This window comes from Amia ocellicauda, chromosome 18 (assembly GCF_036373705.1).
Source record: "Amia ocellicauda isolate fAmiCal2 chromosome 18, fAmiCal2.hap1, whole genome shotgun sequence".
In the NCBI taxonomy this organism is placed as follows: Eukaryota; Metazoa; Chordata; class Actinopteri; order Amiiformes; family Amiidae; genus Amia; species Amia ocellicauda.
In genome coordinates this window covers 9,951,248-9,972,708 of record NC_089867.1, presented here as the reverse complement: position 1 = coordinate 9,972,708, position 21,461 = coordinate 9,951,248, and the positions used below count along the sequence as shown (strand labels likewise).

At 40.2% G+C, this 21,461-nt stretch overlaps 1 protein-coding gene across 1 annotated transcript in view; it reads right to left on the bottom strand.

Annotated features, from left to right (window-relative positions):
* Nucleotides 1–664: 664 nt before the first annotated feature.
* trim71 (tripartite motif containing 71, E3 ubiquitin protein ligase) overlaps nt 665–21,461 on the bottom strand; it is a 40,299-nt gene continuing 19,502 nt past the window's right edge. The window contains exons 2-4 of the mRNA XM_066691608.1: nt 17,874–18,041; nt 13,583–13,717; nt 665–9,424 (exon numbers count right to left, since the gene is read on the bottom strand). Coding sequence (XP_066547705.1) covers nt 7,973–9,424; nt 13,583–13,717; nt 17,874–18,041 — 1,755 coding nt within the window. The 3' untranslated portion in view covers nt 665–7,972. The remainder of the gene's footprint in view (nt 9,425–13,582; nt 13,718–17,873; nt 18,042–21,461) is intronic.

Sequence of the window (21,461 nt, the reverse complement as noted above, 5' to 3'; positions counted from 1 at the left end):
TTCAATGTGGTCCTGCAACACTCCCCGTGTCAAAGGGACAGCTTGACACACAATGCGCGGGACTATTTACATGAGAAAAGAACCGGGTTCCTGGGAAAGTAGCTGACAGTTCCTGAGATGTCAAGACCACACATTGAACAAAGTGAAGCTGGTTCCATTTCTAATCCTCTGAAAATGTTGTTTACCAACTCCCCCTCCCCTAATCTTTTCCTGGAAGCTACAAAACCTTGTTTTAGGGATTAAAAACAGATTGGACTCCGATGCTTTTGCAATTTATCAATTTTTTACTGGAAGAAAATGGCAAAACCTTTTGTAACACCAGCAGATTTAATTAAACGCTCTTAATTTCTTAATTTGTTTTCCTGCATTAACAGAGCAAAATGGTTTATATAGTGGACAATCTGGAGGGTCTCAATTTACAGAATAAAACATCCATTTTCCTTTTTTGCATTGCTTCACGGTTGTCAGGAACTGTCTATAAATGGCACAATCGCTGAAATGTTTATTTTGTTAAAACACTTGAGCCTTCAACGGTACATAAATCATCCACTCACTGAAAGGATAATATTGTATTTAGTACTTTAGGACTTACCCATCACTTTTAACATTCGTAAATACCAATCAGGGAGGGGGGAGATGGGAAAATAAAGACATGAAAAAAGCGTCCAAGAAATACAAGTTTATTTGAGTGTAAACAAAAAAAAAAAAAACTGCATAGGAAACGTTTAAAGTCCACAAAGACAACAGATTTGTTTCAAGGCTGCAGGCAACTACATATACATCATCTCCGTCGCCTGATTTAGACAGCGCTCGTGACAGCATCACTTAACGGCTAGCCCTCTAAGGCAAGACGGTGGGGGCCCTCTTCGAGAAACCTCCCCCCGCCCCACAGGCCCGAGTCTCAGGGCTGAACCCCCCCCCCCCCGAAGGGAAAGGCTGCGACACCTGCCTCCATCTAAACACGGCCAGTTACACAGGACAGCCTTTCTTCATGGACTGTGGTGGAAAATACATTCAGTTGATTGTGGATTACCGCACACCCGGCCAGCAGGAGAGAGCGGAGAGCATCCTGACCCGTTTCTGGGACACTTAAGAAGCTGGGCAGTAACCGTGCAGCCAACAACACCCCTTTCGAAGGAACTATAGGGTAATGACAGGAATTAAGATTTTTCTAGAGTGATCTCATGAAACGGTCACATAACGTCCACAACGCTCGTCTTGTATGGAAGTAGACCGACCGACCTTTCGGTTTGTTGAGATTTAGGGCGGTCACACATTGTGGAATACAAACATGGTGGTGAGCACAAGAGGGTTCTTGCCACACAACATCTTGTAGTACAGGTCACATTTCTGTTTAACAACTCGAATGGGGAGCACCAGCCAATGAGCAGCAATTCCATTTATAGAAAAAGCCAGAACTCACCAAAAACTAATATGAATTAAAGACAACCAACACTTGCAAATCTGGACTAAATTTGCAGATCAGGCTGGGACCCGTGTCAATTAAATATATCAGTCAGCAATGCATAATCCCAGATTACTTCCAATAATATAGAATTCAGTGTGGCGTCAAGAAGAGAAAATATTATCCAAATTACATCAGAAGCGACAATCTCTCAAGAGTTTTTAACTTAAAATGGATTTACATCTGAACAGAATGCTCCCCAGTTCTCTCCGTGGCTCTTTGGTGTGGTCTAAATTAAAAGGAGACCTACTAGCCTTTACATTTATTTTTATTTGCAGAATACATCTTCAGGAAGGACTGCCGTGAAACCTTTTTTCCCCAATCAAAAATAAAAAAAATAAACAGTAATCCCACAAATTCAGAAAGCAACAATGTTCTCTTACACAGATTATATATGCACAAAAAACAAAACCGATTACTAAATTCTGAGGTCTCAACAGAAAGTCACTATTTCAACTACAGGACACAACATTTAAGTTAAGCAAGCTCCCCAGACTAGGGGCTTTGGAAAGCTACCTGAGTATCTTTTTTTTTTTTTATCTTATTTTTTCTTTTTGTAAAGATTATACAATCATTAAAAGAGGTCTAAGACCATGCACTTAAGAACTGGTACACATTGCTTTTTTAACCATAAGAGGCAAAGCAAAAGATGGAATACACCAAACTAACTAGTAAACCCGTACAACAGGAAATTCGGAAACCCAACCAAGGTAAAGCTCTGCAATAATGGCCAGTGACAACAATGGCAATGGTAACTTTTTTTCTCTCCCCAACTTGAAATACATGAATACATACAAAAGTCAGTATAATGTCACCTGGGGTACTGAGCCACTGAGCATGAATACAGGACAGTCTCGTACATATGAATTTATTAAGCATCCTAAAACCATTTCTGTGCCAAAGAGGTCAAGTGTGCAGATCTCGGGTGCCAAGAGCAAATTCTTTATTGCATTTTGGTCTTTCCCATGGTCTACTTACCACACATTGGGTGCATTTACCCCCAAAAGACATTATACCCTCCCTGTACATTCAATACTGTTAAGACACTGGGCTGCTATTTTTCATATGCCATTTTTGAATCAGTGATCTGGCTTTGAAAACCTTTTGAAAGTCATCCGGGGGGGGGGGGGGGTGCAGAGAAGACCTGCTCCAGTAATTTCATTTTAGCGGATCAGGCTCATTTAATCTTTGGTCCGGCCCGTCGCCTGCTTTGGCTGAGGAAAAAAGGAATACAGATATACTGCCCCAAATGAGTCCGATTGCGCTTCCTGATTGAACACTGAGGCATCCTACGTGCTGCGACCATTGTCTTATCCACACGATTTACTTCTGTACACGTCTAGGCTAGGTGCATTGTCAGCAGGTCAAGAGCGATGTTCCGGAAAAGTGTGATGTTTTAAGATGGTACTTTGAAGCTGGCAGCAAGATGCAGGCAGCGCCCGAATCAGAGGTGTACAAGAGGGGCTTTGGCAGGTTTTGGAGTATTCAATGGAAATGAAGTTGGACGTGTAAAGAAATAAGACCAGGATAACAAGTCAAACAACATACTGCTTCAGCAAGTGTTAAGGCATGTGGATTTCAACTATAACTTTTCTAGTGTTACTAATATTGCAATACCTTGGCTGGGCCCTGTAAAGCTATTTATAAAAGGAGATACAATCTCATAGTCAAAAGCCACCCACCGCAACCTACCCAACACAATTTGGTATAGCATAAAAATGTTTTGAAGATATTTTTCAGTTTTTAATACCAATCTCAAAGACGTTTTTCTACTAAGACTTTTTAAAGCATGCGCAAATTAAAAATATATATTTTTTCTCTTACAGAGTAAGGACCTAAAGGTCTTAAGAGATAGAACTCTGAAACTTAAATTTCAAAAAAATGTAAGTAGACTGAATATTTTACATAATACTGAAAACAAAAATCACATCAGTGTTGATGGTTTGTTCAAAGCAGCTGGTTTACCATTTTCAAACTGGCTTACCCTTTCACAATGTGCTAGTAACACGGTAAACATTTGATAATCAGAATATTCTGCAATAAACCAGTTTGCATTCTCAAGTCTTTGTTTTGGATTTTTCCCCATCAGTGATTTTATTTTTTTATATAATCTTCTGAGCTGACACTAAATCCATGTTTCTACAATCATAATGTTGAGGTATAATGTTAATTAAGCTGAAATGGAGATTACCGATGAGGTAGAAGAGTTTATGCAAGAGGGGAGGAAAGTGATTATCAATCTTGCCTGTCTTTTACAATCTGTATCAGGGGACTATTTTCAGTTATGAAGGGGGCGGTCTCTGCTGCAGAAATTAAGATAAAAAGTACCAGTGTCATGTTTTTAAATAATATTTCTACACACTATTTTCCTTCAGTTACACTTATAAATCCCCATGTTCTTTGGCACCCTAGTATTTTCATACATTACTTTTTGGCACATCTTTCAGACCTGTGCTGATCAATTTCCTGATATATTAAAAGGCACAATTGACTACATAAAATAACTAAAAGGAAATGCATCCCCTCAAAAGAGAATAGCAAAACTGAATCCACACAGTATATGCATCCAAATAACAAGCATCAAATTAGCTTTCAAAAACACAGTGAATCCATTAAAAAGTGTGTTGGATTTGCACTTGAATGTAATCTTCAAATAAATAATGTATTGAATAAATCCAAACAAACAACTATTTAATGTTAGAATAGATTAAATGAAACGGGCTTTTTATTTTAACGGAAAACCCAAATCTAAATTAGTAATTATAGATTGCTAATCGTCATTCTCTTTTGCAGAGGATAGAGTGCCTTTGGTGTTTTACTTTTAACAGAAAAAAAAAAAAATGCTAGACCACGAACTACTCTGCTTTTCTAACAGTCAGCCGTTGTATTTAATTTTGCACTGTTGGCTCTTCACGGACATCCATGTGATTAGCGAGAGTCACCTGGACAGAGCTCTCTAATGGTGTCTCACTGACTCACTGCGAAATACGACTCGTAAAATGTGCTGCTCAGCAAGATTTGACTCGACAGTCGATCAGTCAGGACATACCTGCCCAGTACTGAACCTAAAAGGAAACGGGAACAAAAGTTAGACACTATTTAAAGGCAGCAGAATGAGAAGTGAGAAAGCAAAGGGCTTTCTTTGAGTTTTTGGTCAGAGTGGCCTAAAATAGAAATATAAACCAAACATCTAAATCTGTATTTAAACTGGCCCTATGATTTATAAATACTGGATTTGGAGTTTTAGCATGCTGGTTCCAGTTGTATGCGACAAAAACTGTGAACACACACTACATTTTATTTGATCTTCATCAAATTAAGTAATACTTGCAAATAGAGTCACAGTAGGGGTCTAATCCATTAGGGAGGGAGGTGCTGAGTGCCAGACCCAATCTGAATAAAGAGAGTGAGATGATGGGCAAGAAAACAATGCTGTGCTCGCAGAAAGAAATATGCAAGGAGCTTGGTGTACAATAAAATGTAAACCAAGATGGCAACATCATTCCCCCCCACCCTTCGCTCTGTGAGAAAGCTTCAGTCAGCAAGTCCCTTTCTAATAAATTCCATACAGACTGGATGTCGCTTCTAGCCTTTCTGTGCAGAAGTAGTGAATTAAATTTTAATTATTTAGTACCTTTAGTGGCAGTCTTTCATAAGACAGACAAGCAGCCTAACCGAAAAATTAGGCAGCTTAAGAGAAAAGGGGTCCTAGTCATTTCCATTGCTGCGTTGGTTCCAGCCTGGAGGTGCAATTTTTAAATCTCAATTTGAATTGAAGTTTAATAGAATAAATGCAAAAGTCTCTTATTTAATAACTGAAATGAAGTTACGATTAAATCTGTTTAGCAGAAATCAGTCCTGATTTTATTTCTAACCACCACGAAATAAGCACACAAGTATTAGATGAGAATTAAAAACTACTCTTTCAAATGTTGTTAGGTTTTGAAGAGCTCTGTTCTGCCTGCACCAAAAATCTGATCCCTGTTCTGTGTCAATCAAATGGGACATGTTTATCAAGGATTTCCCATCGGAAATTAAAAACTAAAGGGAACAAATATGGCGAAAATGGATTCTAAAGAGACAGAGTGAAGACTGTCTGCCTAACCGACACCAACGTTACAGGTTATTTTGCCATTTAAACACTGAAAGGTTGACCTCCTTTTAAGCTCAGCCCAACAATGCTTAGCTTTTAGGAAGTTTTGTACTTCCAACAACCACAAAAAAAAAATCTAGCTTTTCTACCTTTTTTCTTCTTTTCTTTACACATCAGGGCAATAAAAAGTAATTTGGTGCCAAACAAGAGGTCGCTTGTGCTAAATTCTAATTATAGTTCTTTTCCCTTGTTAGGTATAGACCTCCATCTTTAAAAGTTTGGTCTAGTTGCACCCATATAATTTTTCAGACAACAAAACTACAGCAATAAATAGAAGTCGACTCTGTCCTGCAATTTGTTGGATTTCATCCAAAGCCTCAGCGCCAAAAAAACAAGAGTGCCTTTTACAATATAAAATCTATGGGGGTCAATTCTCAGCAGTTTTATCTCTAAGGAATATACATTCGCAAATTTATCCCCAATACTGTAAATATTTTACAGCCCACTTCATTCAACTAAAAAAGATAAAATAAAAAAAGGAAAACAAAAGATATCAAAGACCAACAAAGTATGTTTGTAAGAATTAAATTGTATCACATGACCAGTAATTTTAAATGTTGGCATGTCCCCACACAAGAAATTAAAATAAACCAATGCCTTGAAGAAAAAAAAAAAAAGTTCTTAAATAATGCATAATAAAAAGCAGAATCTGGGGTCTTAGGTTATCTTGCGACACGTCTTTGAAGATTAAGACAATACTTTAATTAATCGTGGTATTCTTTATCAGCTATACAAGCTCAAGGCCAACAATGTAGCATTGAGATTTAAAGTCTAAAAACTTTGGTTACAGTGGGGACTATTACATTCAGGAAAATCTTTCTAAATGCGTCAGTTATGCCAAAATAGTTAAGTTAATTTACCATGTTTTTTTTTTTGTTTTTTTTTTTCAAATTTTGCAGTAATGGCTCTTATCCAAACGTTAAGTCTGCAATGTCTCTCTCAACCCAAATTTAAAAATATTCTAAGTAAATATAACTGTTCCAATTCAGAACTCTGTTTCCAATGCCTTTTTAATTGATACTGTTCTATATGTGCTGTAATATACTAGTTATGAAAACTTGCTACTGTTGGAATTCACCACAGTCTACTCAGTCTAATGTATATTAAAGGTAAAGTTGCTAATTTCTCTCATTATATTTAAAATAAACAAAAAAAACAAGCCTGTCCATCTATTCTACAATCACATTTCACAAAACTCGAGACTCAGTTATGTTATGTTTGAAATGGGAGAGAGTAGAGTTTTGTTTTGCAAAGGTATGAAGCGGACTCGCCTCAATAATCAAAATGTATTTGTTCGTTGTTAAACATGCTTGCAAAAAACAAAAAACAAACAAACAAACAAACAAAAAAAAAGAACTAAACATAACAATCACACAAAAACAGTAGATTCATCGAAATGCCTCCACATGATTTTTTTTTCCTAAACATGTAGCCTTTATAACTGAAAATTGTCTCGGCAATAATCAGTATTTTAAATTGCTTAATGTGCACAGTAACATTTAGAAAATTTGTGCGAGCTGTGCAAATATAAACCCAACCTTGTTTCTTTATATCTTTTTCCTCTCTCTCTCGCTCAAACAAAAAAACAAAAAGCATTGAGGTAGACTTTTTCTTATAAAACTTCACGGACTAAATCTCTGCACAACAAACACAAGTACATTCATATATGAACAAGATGAGGTAGGTGTGATGCAGAGTGTAAAATATTTCAAGAATGCAAGAAATTCCCTGAGATGATCAGCAAAAAGGAGTTTAAGATACACATGAGGGACAAAGCCAATCAGCCCAGGAAGCCGGACAGACTCTTTGCCAGATTTCCAAAGATTCTAACAAGTTGTGGGGGCAATTCTGGTCAATTTAAGTCAATGAAAAAGTAGATCATGATTGCATATATGCAGGGTAATAATTTGTCATGATCCAGGACTTTGTTCCAGAGGACTTGTATTATAATTTAAAATTATTTTTCATATTAGCAGTAGTGGGTGTTAGTATCAAAGACCTAGCCAAAATTAATTTTTCCTATCCAAGGTCCAGACTTACGGGTTTGCTATGAAGAAACTGGAATATAGGTTTCATTCGAGAAGCTACTAAGCAAATAAAATCAAAATCTACTGCACATTGTTAGATATCCGAGCCTTATAACCAGATTATGTAACCGTATTTTATAACATTTAAAGGAACTGTTTAATACACCAATAAGAGGAAAAGTCACACTTTTTTTTTCCCCCCTTTAATGGCCACCCTTTCCCTCGTCTGAAACAAATGGCTGATCCCTCCGAACGTGCATCTTAAAATCTCTTTTTCGTCTATTTTTCTCCTTCTTATTTTCATTCTAAATGGAAAGAGATTATTTTTCAGAACACTAGGATTCTATTATTTCCAAAGTCAACAACGACAATCATACCGTCAGGCGTAATGGCTATACCCGATGGGCGATCCATCTGCCCGAAGCCATTACCCTGAGTCCCGAATTTGCATAAGAAGTTGCCATTGGGCTCAAATACCTGGACCCGGTGGTTACGAGAGTCAGCCACAATAATGCGGCCCTCCTGGTCCACGGCGACCCCTTGTGGCCGCAGGAACTGCCCGTTGCCCGTGCCCTCTGAACCCAGGAAACGGGCAGACTGACAGTCGGGCCGGATGACTAGGAGACGATGATTGTTAAAGTCCGTCACTACCAAGTGACCCTCGTGGTTGAAAGCCACTCCCCGGGGGGAGTCAAAATGCTTCCAGAGGGCACCCTCAAAGCCGTACTTGTTCAAGAAGACTCCGTCGGGTCCGAAGAGCTGGATGCGATGGTTGCGTGTGTCGGAGACCAGGATCTTGCCTTCCGCATTGACTGCCACATCCCAAGGGTAGTTGAATTGGCCGTTCTTCGTTCCCTTCTCCCCGAACTTCAGGAGGAACTGTCCCTCAAAGGTGAAGACCTGAATGCGGTGATTGTCCTTGTCAGCCACAATGATTCTCCTCTGGATGTCACAGGCCACACCGGCGGGTCGATCAAACTGGCCAGGCCTGGATCCCAGAGTCCCGAACTTGTGGTGGAAGGTGCCGCAGGGCTTGAAGATCTGCACACGGTTGTTGCTGCGGTCAGCCACTACCACGTAGCCTTCCTTGTCCACACAGATACCCCAGGGCCGGCAAAGCTTGCCGTCTCCGTCTCCCTCTCCCCCAAACGAGGCTATTGGCAAGCCCACGCCCCCATAGCTGCGCCCTGACTTGACTAGCACTTTGAAAGGGCTGCCTTCGATGTGCTGGTTGCAGATGAGCACCGAGACAAGATGCTCACCCTCCATCTTGGGCAGGTAACTGACTGTGTACGTGCCGTTTTGATGGTCAGACACATCGGCCACAAAAAGATTTCCATCTGGGCTCATCGCCACTGCAGAGACGGCATCTCCGCCGGATAGCCTGGGCTCTCCGTCATGATCATAGCCCACAACTGTGAAGGATGCCACTTTGCCCTGCAAGGCCCTCTTAAGCCCCTCTCCTTTGGCTTTGGTGACCGGAGCAAAAGCGCCACTGCTGATGAGTCCCATGGACTTGATGGCAATGTAGAGCGCCTGGTCTGGGGGGGTAAACATAATGCGATCGTCCTCTTGGGGTTGCAGCATGCCTCTCAGAGCTTTAAGCTCCTGGATCTGAGTCAGCATGCGCTCCCGGGCCAGCAGGATGTCGATGTTCCGGCCATCCTCGAGGACCTGCTGCACGGCCGTGATGGTGTTGTCCAGCTTGTTCAGGTTCTGGTGCAGTTTCTCCACCTGCAGGTACAGGGACTTGGCTTTCACCTGGCGGATCTTCTCAACCTGACAAGGAAAAGGAAAAGAACAGAAGCTCAGATGTGTAAAAGCTATGGTTAGGATCACTAACTGTAGAAGCGAGCATTAAAATGTACTGTGAGTGACACAGGGCTTCATTATGCAAAGTGGAAATTATATACTCTGTAAAATGTAATTGATACAAGATGATAAAAGATAGTTCCTTAAAAAATCCATCCAACAAATGATGATTGCTTAGGTTTTTTAAGTAACAATACCAGCCCAGTAATTAAAGAATTTCATAGTGGAGGGGGGGGGGGGGCAGGGGTGGGACAGACAACTATAATTAGCACAGACCTTTATAGATGGCTTATGCATTTCTCCATATCCTATTAACCGTTAAAAGTATACAACAGTGTCAGGAGGTGAAAACAAGGCATTATTTAAGTTGGTGTTCTGTGTCGCATTAGGAAGAGCTCAAGGGCAGCCTATTAATTACAGATCGTCGGTCATCCTGCCCTTTCTTTTTATCCAAAATCTTTGTCTCCCTTCTAGTAAGCAGTTTGCCTTTTTTCCAACGTGACACTCAAAACGTTTAAAGTGCCCGAGGGTGGGCTCTGATGGGAGCTATGAGATCACTTAAAACCAGACTGCTCATTTCCAACACCCCTCTGTCTCTCCTCAGCTACTTTTTCACTCCACTTATTCAGGTAGCCTGACCGACAGTGACAAAACCCCCCAGATATCATGACGCCTTACCTGTCTTAATAATAATAAACCAAAGACCCCTTGCAGTGGCCTGGTGTTATTTTGCAGCTCGAGACAGCTGTTACTTCTAAAGGGGGACCTTTTTTTTATTGCAGCAGTTTCTGGGAAGGCAAAGGGTAAAAGTTCCTTTAATGGCTGTCTGTTGAGTATCATATTAAATTCAAAGTCCTGTTCTTGACATTTAAAACCATTAAGGCAATGTCCTTTGATTATCTGATTAAGCAGTTGATCTCCCCTTCTACCCCCTGCCTATAACCTGTGCTCACAACCAATTTAAAACGCATGGTGCCCGAGTGTTATTAGTATTAACTGGGCTGCTGCAGGGAAATTCCTTGCCTATGGGCATAAAAAGGCATCAGTGGCCTACCTTACACTCTGAGACTACAGCAGCAAAAAGCTTCCTGCTCTTAAATAAATTATACATGCTAAACATTTGCATTAACAGACATCTTTAAAGGCTACTTGTCTAGCAGTGACACTAATGGTATTAGTGAGTTGATGCATAGGTTGTCAAAGGAGCTCAATTTATATTAATATTATTCAAGTGCTCCATTTACAATGTTCTCGAGACACCGGAGGACGAGTTCATGTTACTGCAAACTGGGGTGTCTTATGGACAGGTTTTTCTTCAACTTCATGGTGCATAATAGTGAACTTTAGTACACATTAGTAAACTGATGTATCAATAAAATGCATCTTCCTTAACAACTTATTATTTTACCATGATTAAGGGTTTCCAAAAAGCCACTGGTTTACCTACAATTTGTCTTCTTCTAAAGATTTCACTAACATTTCCAAGTGATCCTTAAATTTTGACCACCGAGGTGTGCAATAAATGTTCTGATTTAAAAATTGGTAGAAAAAAAAAAAAAAAAAGAAAAACATGGGTAGAAGCTTTCCCCATTTACAATCAAGTCAAAGTATCCCAACGGTTTAATAAGGAACATTATTGTATGTCCCTCTGTCTGACTGTAACACTATCCTTGGGAACCATATGTTGCAGTTTATATTGAGGTATGCAGTATAATAAACAGGATTTTAATGAGTCTGAGCATTTGGGAGGCATGGTGTTACAGGTTTCTATAACAAATGGGATTATTAAAGAAACCTCAGAACATTTTCCTAGAATTAGGCCAATGCTTTCACTTGCCACAGTGACTTGTCTGTGATGCTTAATGTGAATACCTGAATCTTTTATGACTACTGGTTGACACTAATACAGTGTATAGATTTTCCACTAATGTATTTTGCAGTATTTCATACATTAGTCTGAAATTAGTCTGAGTGTGAGACTTTATACAAACACATGTGTGTGGGCATGCGAGAAATATGTATATTATTCAAGTGCTCTATTTACAATGTTTCCAAGACATCCGAGAAAGCTCATCACACACTGCATCACATAACACCCATACAACACCCCAGTTTGCAGTGTGTGCGTGTATGTGTATAATATATATATATATATATATATATATATATATATATATATATATATATATATATATATATATATATACACACACATACACACACACACACACACAAAAGTTGTATGCAGGTGTGAAAATGCTGTAAAGTAAGAATGCTTTCAAAAATAGACATGTTAATAGATTATATTGATCAATTAACTAAATGCAAAGTGAGTGAACAGAAGAGAAATCTAAATCAAATCCATATTTGGTGTGACCACCCGTTGCCTTCAAAACAGCATCAATTCTTCTAGGTACACTTGCACAAAGTCAGGGATTTTGTAGGCATATAGTCAGGTGTACGATTAAACAATTATACCAAACAGGTGCTAATGATCATCAATTCAATATGTAGGTTGAAACACAATCATGAACTGAAACAGAAACAGCCGTGTAGAAGGAATAAAACACTGGGTGAGGAACAGCCAAACTCAGCTAACAAGGTGAAGTTGCTGAAGACAGTTTACTGTCAAAAGTCATACACCATGGCAAGACTGAGCACAGCAACAAGACACAAGCTAGTTATACTGCATCAGCAAAGTCTCTCCCAGGCAGAAATTTCAAGGCAGACAGGGGTTTCCAGATGTGCTGTCCAAGCTCTTTTGAAGAAGCACAAAGAAACAGGCAACGTTAAGGACCATAGACACAGTGGTTGGCCAAGGAAACTCACTGCAGCAGATGGAAGTAAGCATGATGCGTCTTTCCTTCGCAATCAGAAGATGTCCAGCAGTGGCATCAGCTCAGAATTGGCAGAAAACAGTGGGACCCTGGTACACCCATCTACTGTCCGGAGAAGTCTGGTCAGAAGTGGCCTTCATGGAAGACTTGCGGCCAAAAAGCCATACCTCCGATGTGGCAACAAGGCCAAGTGACTCAACTATGCACGAAAACACAGGAACTGGGGAGCAGAAAAATGGCAGCAGGTGCTCTGGACTGATGAGTCAAAATGTGAAATATTTGGCTGTAGCAGAAGGCAGTTTGTTCGCTGAAGGGCTGGAGAGCGGTACACGAATGAGTGTCTGCAGGCAACAGTGAAGCATGGTGGAGGTTCCTTGTACGTTTGGGGCTGCATTTCTGCAAATGGAGTTGGGGATTTGGTCAGAATGAATGGTCTCCTCAATGCTGAGAAGTACAGGCAGATACGTATCCATCATGCAATCCCATCAGGGAGGCATCCGATTGGCCCCAAATTTATTCTGCAGCATGACAACGACCCCAAACATACAGCGACAGTCATTAAGAACTATCTTCAGCGTAAAGAAGAACAAGGAGTCCTGGAAGTGATGGTATGGCCCCCACAGAGCCCTGATCTCAACATCATCGAGTCTGTCTGGGATTACATGAAGAGAGAGAAGCAACTGAGGCTGCCTAAATCTACGGAGAACTAACCACAGTTCTAAGATGTTTGGGCCAACCTACCTGCCGAGTTCCTTCAAAAACTTTGTGCAAGTGTACCTAGAAGAATTGATGCTGTTTTGAAGGCAAAGGGTGGTCACACCAAATATAGATTTGATTTAGATTTTTCTTCTGTTCACTCACTTTGCATTTTGTTAATTGATAAATATAATCTATTAACATGTCTACATTCTTACTTTACAGCATTTTTTCACACCTGCGTCAAAAGTATCCAAAAAAACTGACTAAGACCACAGGTTGCAATGCGTGTAATGCTCTTTTGCCTACCGTGAATACAATTATAATAAATTGTTATTAAAAAGTAATAAACATACATTCATTTGGAACACTTTGCATTTATGAACTTGCATTGGATGGTGAATTGCCATCTTACTGCTTTCACCTTCAGCTATATATATTTTACTGGGATGTCACTAAATAAGGCATAAGGCCTGTCATTTTTGGTAAACAAGTCAGGTGGCGTGTGTACAGTCATGTGTATGCATCTGTATATGGACCAGAGAACGTGGGGTTTGTATAAAGTTCAATCCAAAAGGTAAATTGATTTTACCTTCCACAAAAGCTCACATTCCCGCTCTTCCAGGGCCTTCTTGTGTCGCGATGTGACGGCCTTTACTTCAGTTTGTACAACCTTGGCCTTTATCTCGACCTGTTCAGCAATTGCTTGGGCTTTCTCGATGCTTAGCTGAAATACACACAAAGACAAGAAATCCGTTTATAGAGAGACAACAAAAGAATACCCAACACCCCTCCCCCCCAGACTGTTTCAGTTTTTATATTGAGTATTAAGTGAAAGGATTCTTGCATTACAACCCTCAATATATAGAATTGATACAGTCCATGAACAAATTAAACATTAGATATTTCCGATTCCAGTAACTTGATAGTTGAATAAGGAGGTCACCGTTGAATTGAGTAAGACAACATTGAATAGTCTCAATCCCAATTCTAAGATATGAATTCCAACATTTTTTTTACATTGGCGTAATACGCTCTACTGGAATTAGAACTGAATTCAAAAAGGTAATGGAAAGAACACTAGATTTGACCCCAACCCTGATACAAAAGACATTTAATGTTGGTCTTCAGTGTTCATGGTGTCGAGACAAACAGCCCAAAACAGAGGGATACCAAAGAATACTCAGAAGTCATAAACGCATTGCAATTGACAAATTCACAGAGTATCTGTCACTCCATTAATTTTTTTTAACTAGAACAGTCCAACATAACTAAAAATATTATTGAAGTATATTTGGGCTCGAGGCTAGAGGAGTCTTATTGTATACTGTCCTTTTAAAACCATGTTCAATATACAGAAGGTAAAATATTTGACTGACGAGTATTCCTTCTTTTAAGCCCTGAACTGAAAGGCGAATTAGGACACACATTGACAGGAGCTGTGGTTGTGACACCACATGAAGCAGAAAAAGAGGCTGAAGCTAAAGGTCACGACATCTGACCCCTGTATAAACACGCCTGCAGGCAAACAAAAAGCAAGGGATCAGATTGTTCCAAAGGGAAGGAACATTGAAGCACGTTGCACACGCTACTCAAGCTTAGCATAATAAAGGACATACGACACTTAAATATAGAGGTTTGAGCAGGGGAAATCAGTTTCCCCCCCTCCCCCCATTACAAACATTTTGCAATTGCACACTTCTAAAGGATTATGGGGAAGGTTTTTTTTTTATTCATAAATCACACTATGGCAGAGCTTCCTCATGTAGAGCTGAAATCCAAACTCAAAGACCAAAATATCTTATTTAGCTCTGGGTCTTCACTTCATGCTGATGAAATTAAGTAAAATTAAATACTGACTTTCAAAATGGACGCTATTTCTTCCTGAAAGCAGCTTGAAAACAAATACTGCTTTAAACCTCTGTCAAACCTCAAACTCATAGCCCAACACACCACAAATTGGCTGTTGTGCTCTCTCGTTTCACATCACATCTTTCAATGGCCAAGTTAGCTTTTCCTTAAATAGAAAAAAACATTTTGGGCTACTATAAAGTCTACTCATTTGACCCCACTTTACAAATAATGAAAATACAAGACTTTTACACAATTCAGTATGAACAAACGTGATTTCCTGGCATCAATGTTAGAGGTTCTAGGTCTTTCTTAAAAGGACATAAAGAGCAAGGGTGGGGGTGGGGAGAAGGCAACCAATCAAAGATGGGATTTGGAAGCTCTGGCAGTACTGTGGGTCACAAGTTCAGGGTCAAAGTTCATGCGAGATAATACCTTGAGCAGTGGGCGGAAATTTGCTGACAGGGGAGCTAATGTGGTTTGTTTACATGCTGGGGTGGTTTACTCCATGGGGACCAAATCAAAAGGTTAAGATATTCTTCATGGTACAGCATCTGGCAGGGGAGAACCGCCTGAAACCTGTTCATGTCTCAAGTAACTTCAAAGCTTGACCACTGGGGATTAGGCTTCCAGGTCTCGGCTATATTCTACTGCTCATCTCACTCGAGATGTATTATGGGAAACCCATGAGTTGTACACTTTCAAAACAAACTGGTGCCAGCCAGATTTTGACACGCAAAACAGATTATCTGTCCGTCTGATTATCAAGGATCCATTTGCCTTTGGAATTACACTTCAAAATCAACACAGACATTATATTTTTCATATTTCCAAGGGCTTCCACTCTGGTATAGATGTCGGCGAGTTCCCCCCCTCAACTGTAAATGTTAAATCACATGCCAAATGCTTAGTAGATGGGGGGGGGGGGGGGGGGTGGGTTAAAAACAAACAGCAGAGCCACCGAAATCCGACAAATGAGATTTGGTGATTCGAGGCATTTACAGCTCCAAGCCTTTCATTGGAATAGTTTTCGGGTTAGCCCCCTTGGCATTGTTTAACTTCAGCATGCGTTTGTAAGCCAATAAAGCGGGGGTTACTTCTTTTAGAGTAATGGTTTGAGACGCAGGGTCTGGTACGTTGTTTAGCCCAGTGGAATAAAAGGATTAGCTAATTCCAGCGCAGGGCCTCTGAGCATTAAAGCCTGTGTACCACTGTGTGCCATCCTTTCCCATTCAGGGGCACCAGTGGACAACTGGGGGTGGTCACAGGGTTAGGGAAGTAGGGGGGGGGCTATGCTCTGGCATTGAGCTTTCTTCTCAAATTAAAGCACAAGACCAGAAAAAAGGAAAATGGAGAAAATTAACCCTATGATTTGTTATGGGAGTGTTAAGAAGGAATCTATTCCAAATGTTTAAAGAAATAAGATTAATAGAGAAGTTAGCAATGAAACGGATTGAAATGTTTGAAATAATATAATATATAATACAAAGATTATCCCAAATAAAAAGTTTAAAACAAAGCTAATGGGTACACATTCCATTAAACCAAATAATAAGTAACCAGTAATTTGTTTCTGTATTGACAATTTGCACATGCTCGAGGGTTTTTTAGGCATGGTATAATGAGCAACATGGCTTAGGAGTATATTTCCTTTAAGACAGGACCTCATAGTATATCAATAACAAGGTTTACATTTTTTTAGAACCTTTTTCTTCAAGTGTTATTAAACCTCTCTCCAGGACATAAGCATTGCCTTGCAGGAGGCTCTTGTGGCACCTACTTACATTTGAAAAGGTAAACAATGTGTGTAGATGCCATGGTGGGTGTGTGTGTGTGAGGGAGATGTGGTGGTAAAAAAAAAAAAAGAAGATTGCACCCCCATGAGGAGAACCCTTTCTCCCTAAATTCCTTTCAATTGCCCCCTCCTACACCCCTTTCCCTTCACAGCTGGACGCTTCTTATCTCTTTGCCAACAGGCTTATGTGAGGCCTATCTGCCGCAGCTCTTATTTGAACAGGACAAATGGCCGCTTTCCAGCCACCAACCGTTCCTCTCCTCTTTCCCTGAAGGCCTTTGAAGTCAGAAGATGACAGAAACACTTCCTCTGTGTTCTGCTAATGATCCATCCTGCTTCAGCAATCAGCCCCCTGAATACAAACTGTCAGGCGACCCAGCGGCCGCCACAGCTCCCCTTTCTTCAGAGTGGAAGCAGGGGGGGTGCCAACCTCGATGCCATTGGAAAATCACCTCATTTGCACAGGCCTTTTGAAAGCTCTTGATTCAATTTCAGAAATGCCACTCACACAAAACTGCTACTCCATCCCCTTCGTGAGTGCCCCCCCACCACCCTCTTTTTTCCCTATTGCTTTAATGGAACAGAAGAAATTGCCATTTGCACAATAGAGCAAGAGTCGGGATTCTTTCTGCTAATAAGGTTTTATGCTTATGAGACACACAATACTGTTCTTTATTTTGAAGTTACTTTGAAGACATGGATTTCCTTTCAAAAAAGTTAAAGGCATTGAAAACGATAGCCCCTCACCAATCCTTTAATAAACCATTTGCCAAATCAAGATCATTTCAATAGTTAGCTTCTATTTTGGTTCTGGACTGCTGCTTAAAACACAACAAAACTGATCAAAATACTGAAATGTACCTGACAATGTCCACCGAGGAGTCCAATATTCAAAAATGTACGTCTCCAAATGCAATCTCAGTGGAGGGACAGGACACATGAACAGATGAGCAAAACACTTGTATTATGAATGGCTCTGTACCCATCCTTGTTTTGTTGCATCTTAACCGTCACTCAGTGTTAGTCCAATCTGTAGCAAGAAGATTAAGGAACACAACACCTCTCAAATTGCCTTGTTTTTACTGTCAAATGATAGTTTGAGCATGCCTGGCAGCTGGCTCCCTACTGCTCCTGTACACTCAGCCACCACATACACGGGGAGTGGCCTCTTCAGTGGCCTACTGTGATAGGTAGAAGGGGACGGTGACCTATAAAACCATTGCAAACCCGGGGGTACCTGAACAGCCTGCCTGCCCTGCTGTGCGTCTGCCAGCAGCTGGATGGTGATGGCCCTGGAGTCCTGGACGGCATCTTGGAGGTAGATGAAACTGTGGCCGACATGTCTTCCCATGCTGCACTCCCTACAGATAGGCACCGAGCAGGTGTCACAGAAGAACCGAAACACCTAGACAAGGAAAATAATAATAATTCAGATGTTAAAATTAATAAACTATTTGCTACACAAATACTGGGTGTAATGGGGAATAATTGTTAGAAATGTATTAGATATATAAAAAACAAACTGTTACTTGTTGGCTTTTATTGTAATGTGTATTATTCAGTTGCTTAAAATAGAAGGAAAAACATCTCTCAAGTATTAGTTTTGTGGTTTTACTCCAGGTAATGGAGTAATTTTGTCTCTCACTTGGAAACTTGAATAAAATTAAACTGAAGGCAGAGAAATGGGAGAGTAGCACACATACACACAACCCCTCTAATTATGCCACCATTTTAGGGTAATTGTCTTGACATGGTCAAATGTGCCATGTGTGGGAAATTGATTTCTGGTTCCATGTAGCAGGATTCATATCCAGATTTCCTTTACTGCCTTGGACAGTGTCCCGTTACAAATGATATGCACACTGCAGGCATTTACCCATTCACCAAGAAGGCTGGGACAAATAGAAACATCCCTCTACTAATCGTCTGTAATGTATTACTTGAAGCCATTTAAATTTCATATGAAGCTAATGCCATAATAGGAGGTTTCTCTTTTTTAAAGGATCCCTCCATGTGGATTTGCGAATTACAGACATTAACTATATACCGTACATGCACATCTTGGTTTGAAACCGCCAATAAATCAAATTGCTCCCAGTCCAGAGAAGAAGAGCATTTCATGAAATTCAGAACTATATATAATGCTTTTGTACCCAACAAGCTACACAAACCATACAAACTAAATGGGGAATGGTTATGGTTTTGTCTGTTCAAAATAACTTACTTTAAACTAGCATGCATCTCTTGGTCATGGAGCAATAATGAAAATAAAATGTGGTATGCAGTAGGATTTATTATGTTTTAATAGTTTAATAGTTGCGTAGAATTCCTGATTCAGTACCCCAGCTGTCTCCCTGTGTATTTGCTTTCTTTAAAAATGTATTCGCATTGACAGATCACCCTCACAGGCAAAGTCCCCAAGTCATCGCCTTGATGGAATTTAAATGTAGAGTCAATGGCACAGATAGTCAAAAACACGGTCATCATAAATAACTCCATATGTCCTAATCTAGCCTGGGTAAAGAAGTGGAGATGGTAGGAGAGAAAGGAGGGGGGAAGAGTCACATATTCTTTCCCAGGTGCCATTCAATCTGCTCTTCAAATGTGAAGGGACTCAGTTTGTGGGTGTTGGGAAGAATGAAACCGAATCCCTATGGGAGGCCCCCAACAATCAATCCATTGGTATTGAATGGCTTCTCACGCAAAACTCTGAACCCCCTATCCCAACCCTCCCCCGGGTCCCACCAACCCTACCCCCTTACTCTCCCCCTCCCCATCCTTTCCTGCCAAACATTTTCAAAATTCCAGGGTTAGTCTGGAACAAAAGGGAGGAATGCAGATACCATGGAGAATGAAGCAACTGAAACAAAACATCACAGAACTACGCAGGAGCAAAAGCAGGTCAATGATTATCTCACACCCTTTTTCACATGCTCTCCAAACCAGACATTTCTTCTAAAGGGCCCTTATCACCCGCAATGTCTTTGCCCGACAGCTTGGTGATAAAATGAACAGCCAGCTAGAATTCCCCCCTGACCTACACTGCAGTTTTCTAATCAAACCCCACTACTTTATTTCTTGTTTTATCAACTAAATAAAAACACAAGTTTCCCTAGTGGTCAGTTTCTTCCCCCCCCCCCCCCCACCAAAGAATCACATTCCTGTTGATTAATTTCCAACTGCCACTCATTGTTTTAGCCCCCCCAGAGTCCACCTTCAGCAGATAATCACTTATGTTAATAGCACCGCTACAGAGATTAGATGCATGCTTTTCAGAAGGGGGGAAAAAGCAGCACCTAAGCTGCTTCCAACATACATACTGTCTGTGCTGAGCAAACCAGGGTAAAACCTCAATATACCTCCTCAAAACATCTTCATGCCAGCTCTAAAAATCAACAAAAAAGCTGAGGTTCTCTGAGTTTTGAGCCATTCTAGCCCCATTGAATTTTGCAGAGCAGTTGGACATTTCTCAAATATATCTGGATTTCATTTTGTGCTTGGGCCCTTGGGGTCACAGGATGAACAATTTACTCTCATTGTCAAATGAAAGGCATTTAATTAACCATTCGGCTAAGTCGGAGGCCTCAGCTGCTGCTGTAAAACCCAGAAGGTTCTCCAAAGCAGTTATTTCATGCAATGGAATAGCCCAATAAAGCCCCCCAATTTCAGGTTTGTCCAATTAAAGGTATTGTGACTGCTATGGTTTACATATCCTGCTTTGCTCATGGTGTGCAATAAAGACAAAACTTAAATCAAGAGCTTTAATAAAGATATCCAAAAAAATGCAGGCTACCCTTTCCATTTACAAGATGGTTCGGCTTCAGTGCGATTAATAGCTTTCACCATTTCCCTTGCATTGTGTCCTCAGAAATAAGTTAGTCTCGCTAGAGGAATGTGGGCTTTTCAAATCACAGAGTGTTTTGTCAGGAGCTATCTTAATTAATCATTGTTTTGGTTCAGGCATATTTAAAAAAAGTAAAACAGCACCAAGTAAATTATTCAACCCTTTCTTCCTCAACAAACTCTGCAATCTCTAAAGACTACAGCAATAAAATGGAGTTCCTTCCAGGTTACTTCGCTTAGCTGTGGTCTTCAAATAATGTCAATATATTGACTCTGCTGTATCACCTTACTCATAATAGATTGAAGTATATAGCCTTAAAACATACATTAAAGTCTTTCTTTCCCATAGGATTTTGCCCATGCTTTTCACTGGGCTGATGTTGTATAGGTTTGATGACATATGCATTTGGCTTGTGTCCAACATACTATATTACTATTCTACAGGTTTGTGGCACTGGCTGTGTGCAGCAGGGAACTGTGGGTCACAGCAAATAGGTCCTGGAGAGATGCTAAGCAGTATATATATATATATACAGTATTATCCAGGCTGTCTTTATATATAACCCAAATAATATAGCCCACCCCAGATAATCATAGACATCAACTGCATTTCAGTCTACCAGTCAATTATGAGTTAGCCTACACTATATTTATGTATTCTATAGAATTCAAAATGTGTATTTAATGCATAATCAAATGTTTTAGATGTATTGCCTTTTATTAGCAATATAACTGACATGCTAAAATTCTAATTTCATGTTTGGTTTGAACAGAAGATGCTGAAGAAAACCAGCTCTGTATGGTGGCTGAGAAGTGAAATGAATCAACACACAAAAGCCACTGTGGGTACACTTCGCCACAGTGATCTGGACTCCAAAATGGAGAGCAGCGTGCGGCAAAGCAGGACGTTTTGTAGTTTTGGTACATAAATTTCCTGTAATTCAGCTGGATCGAATGCCTTAACCTTTCACAGTAGCACCAT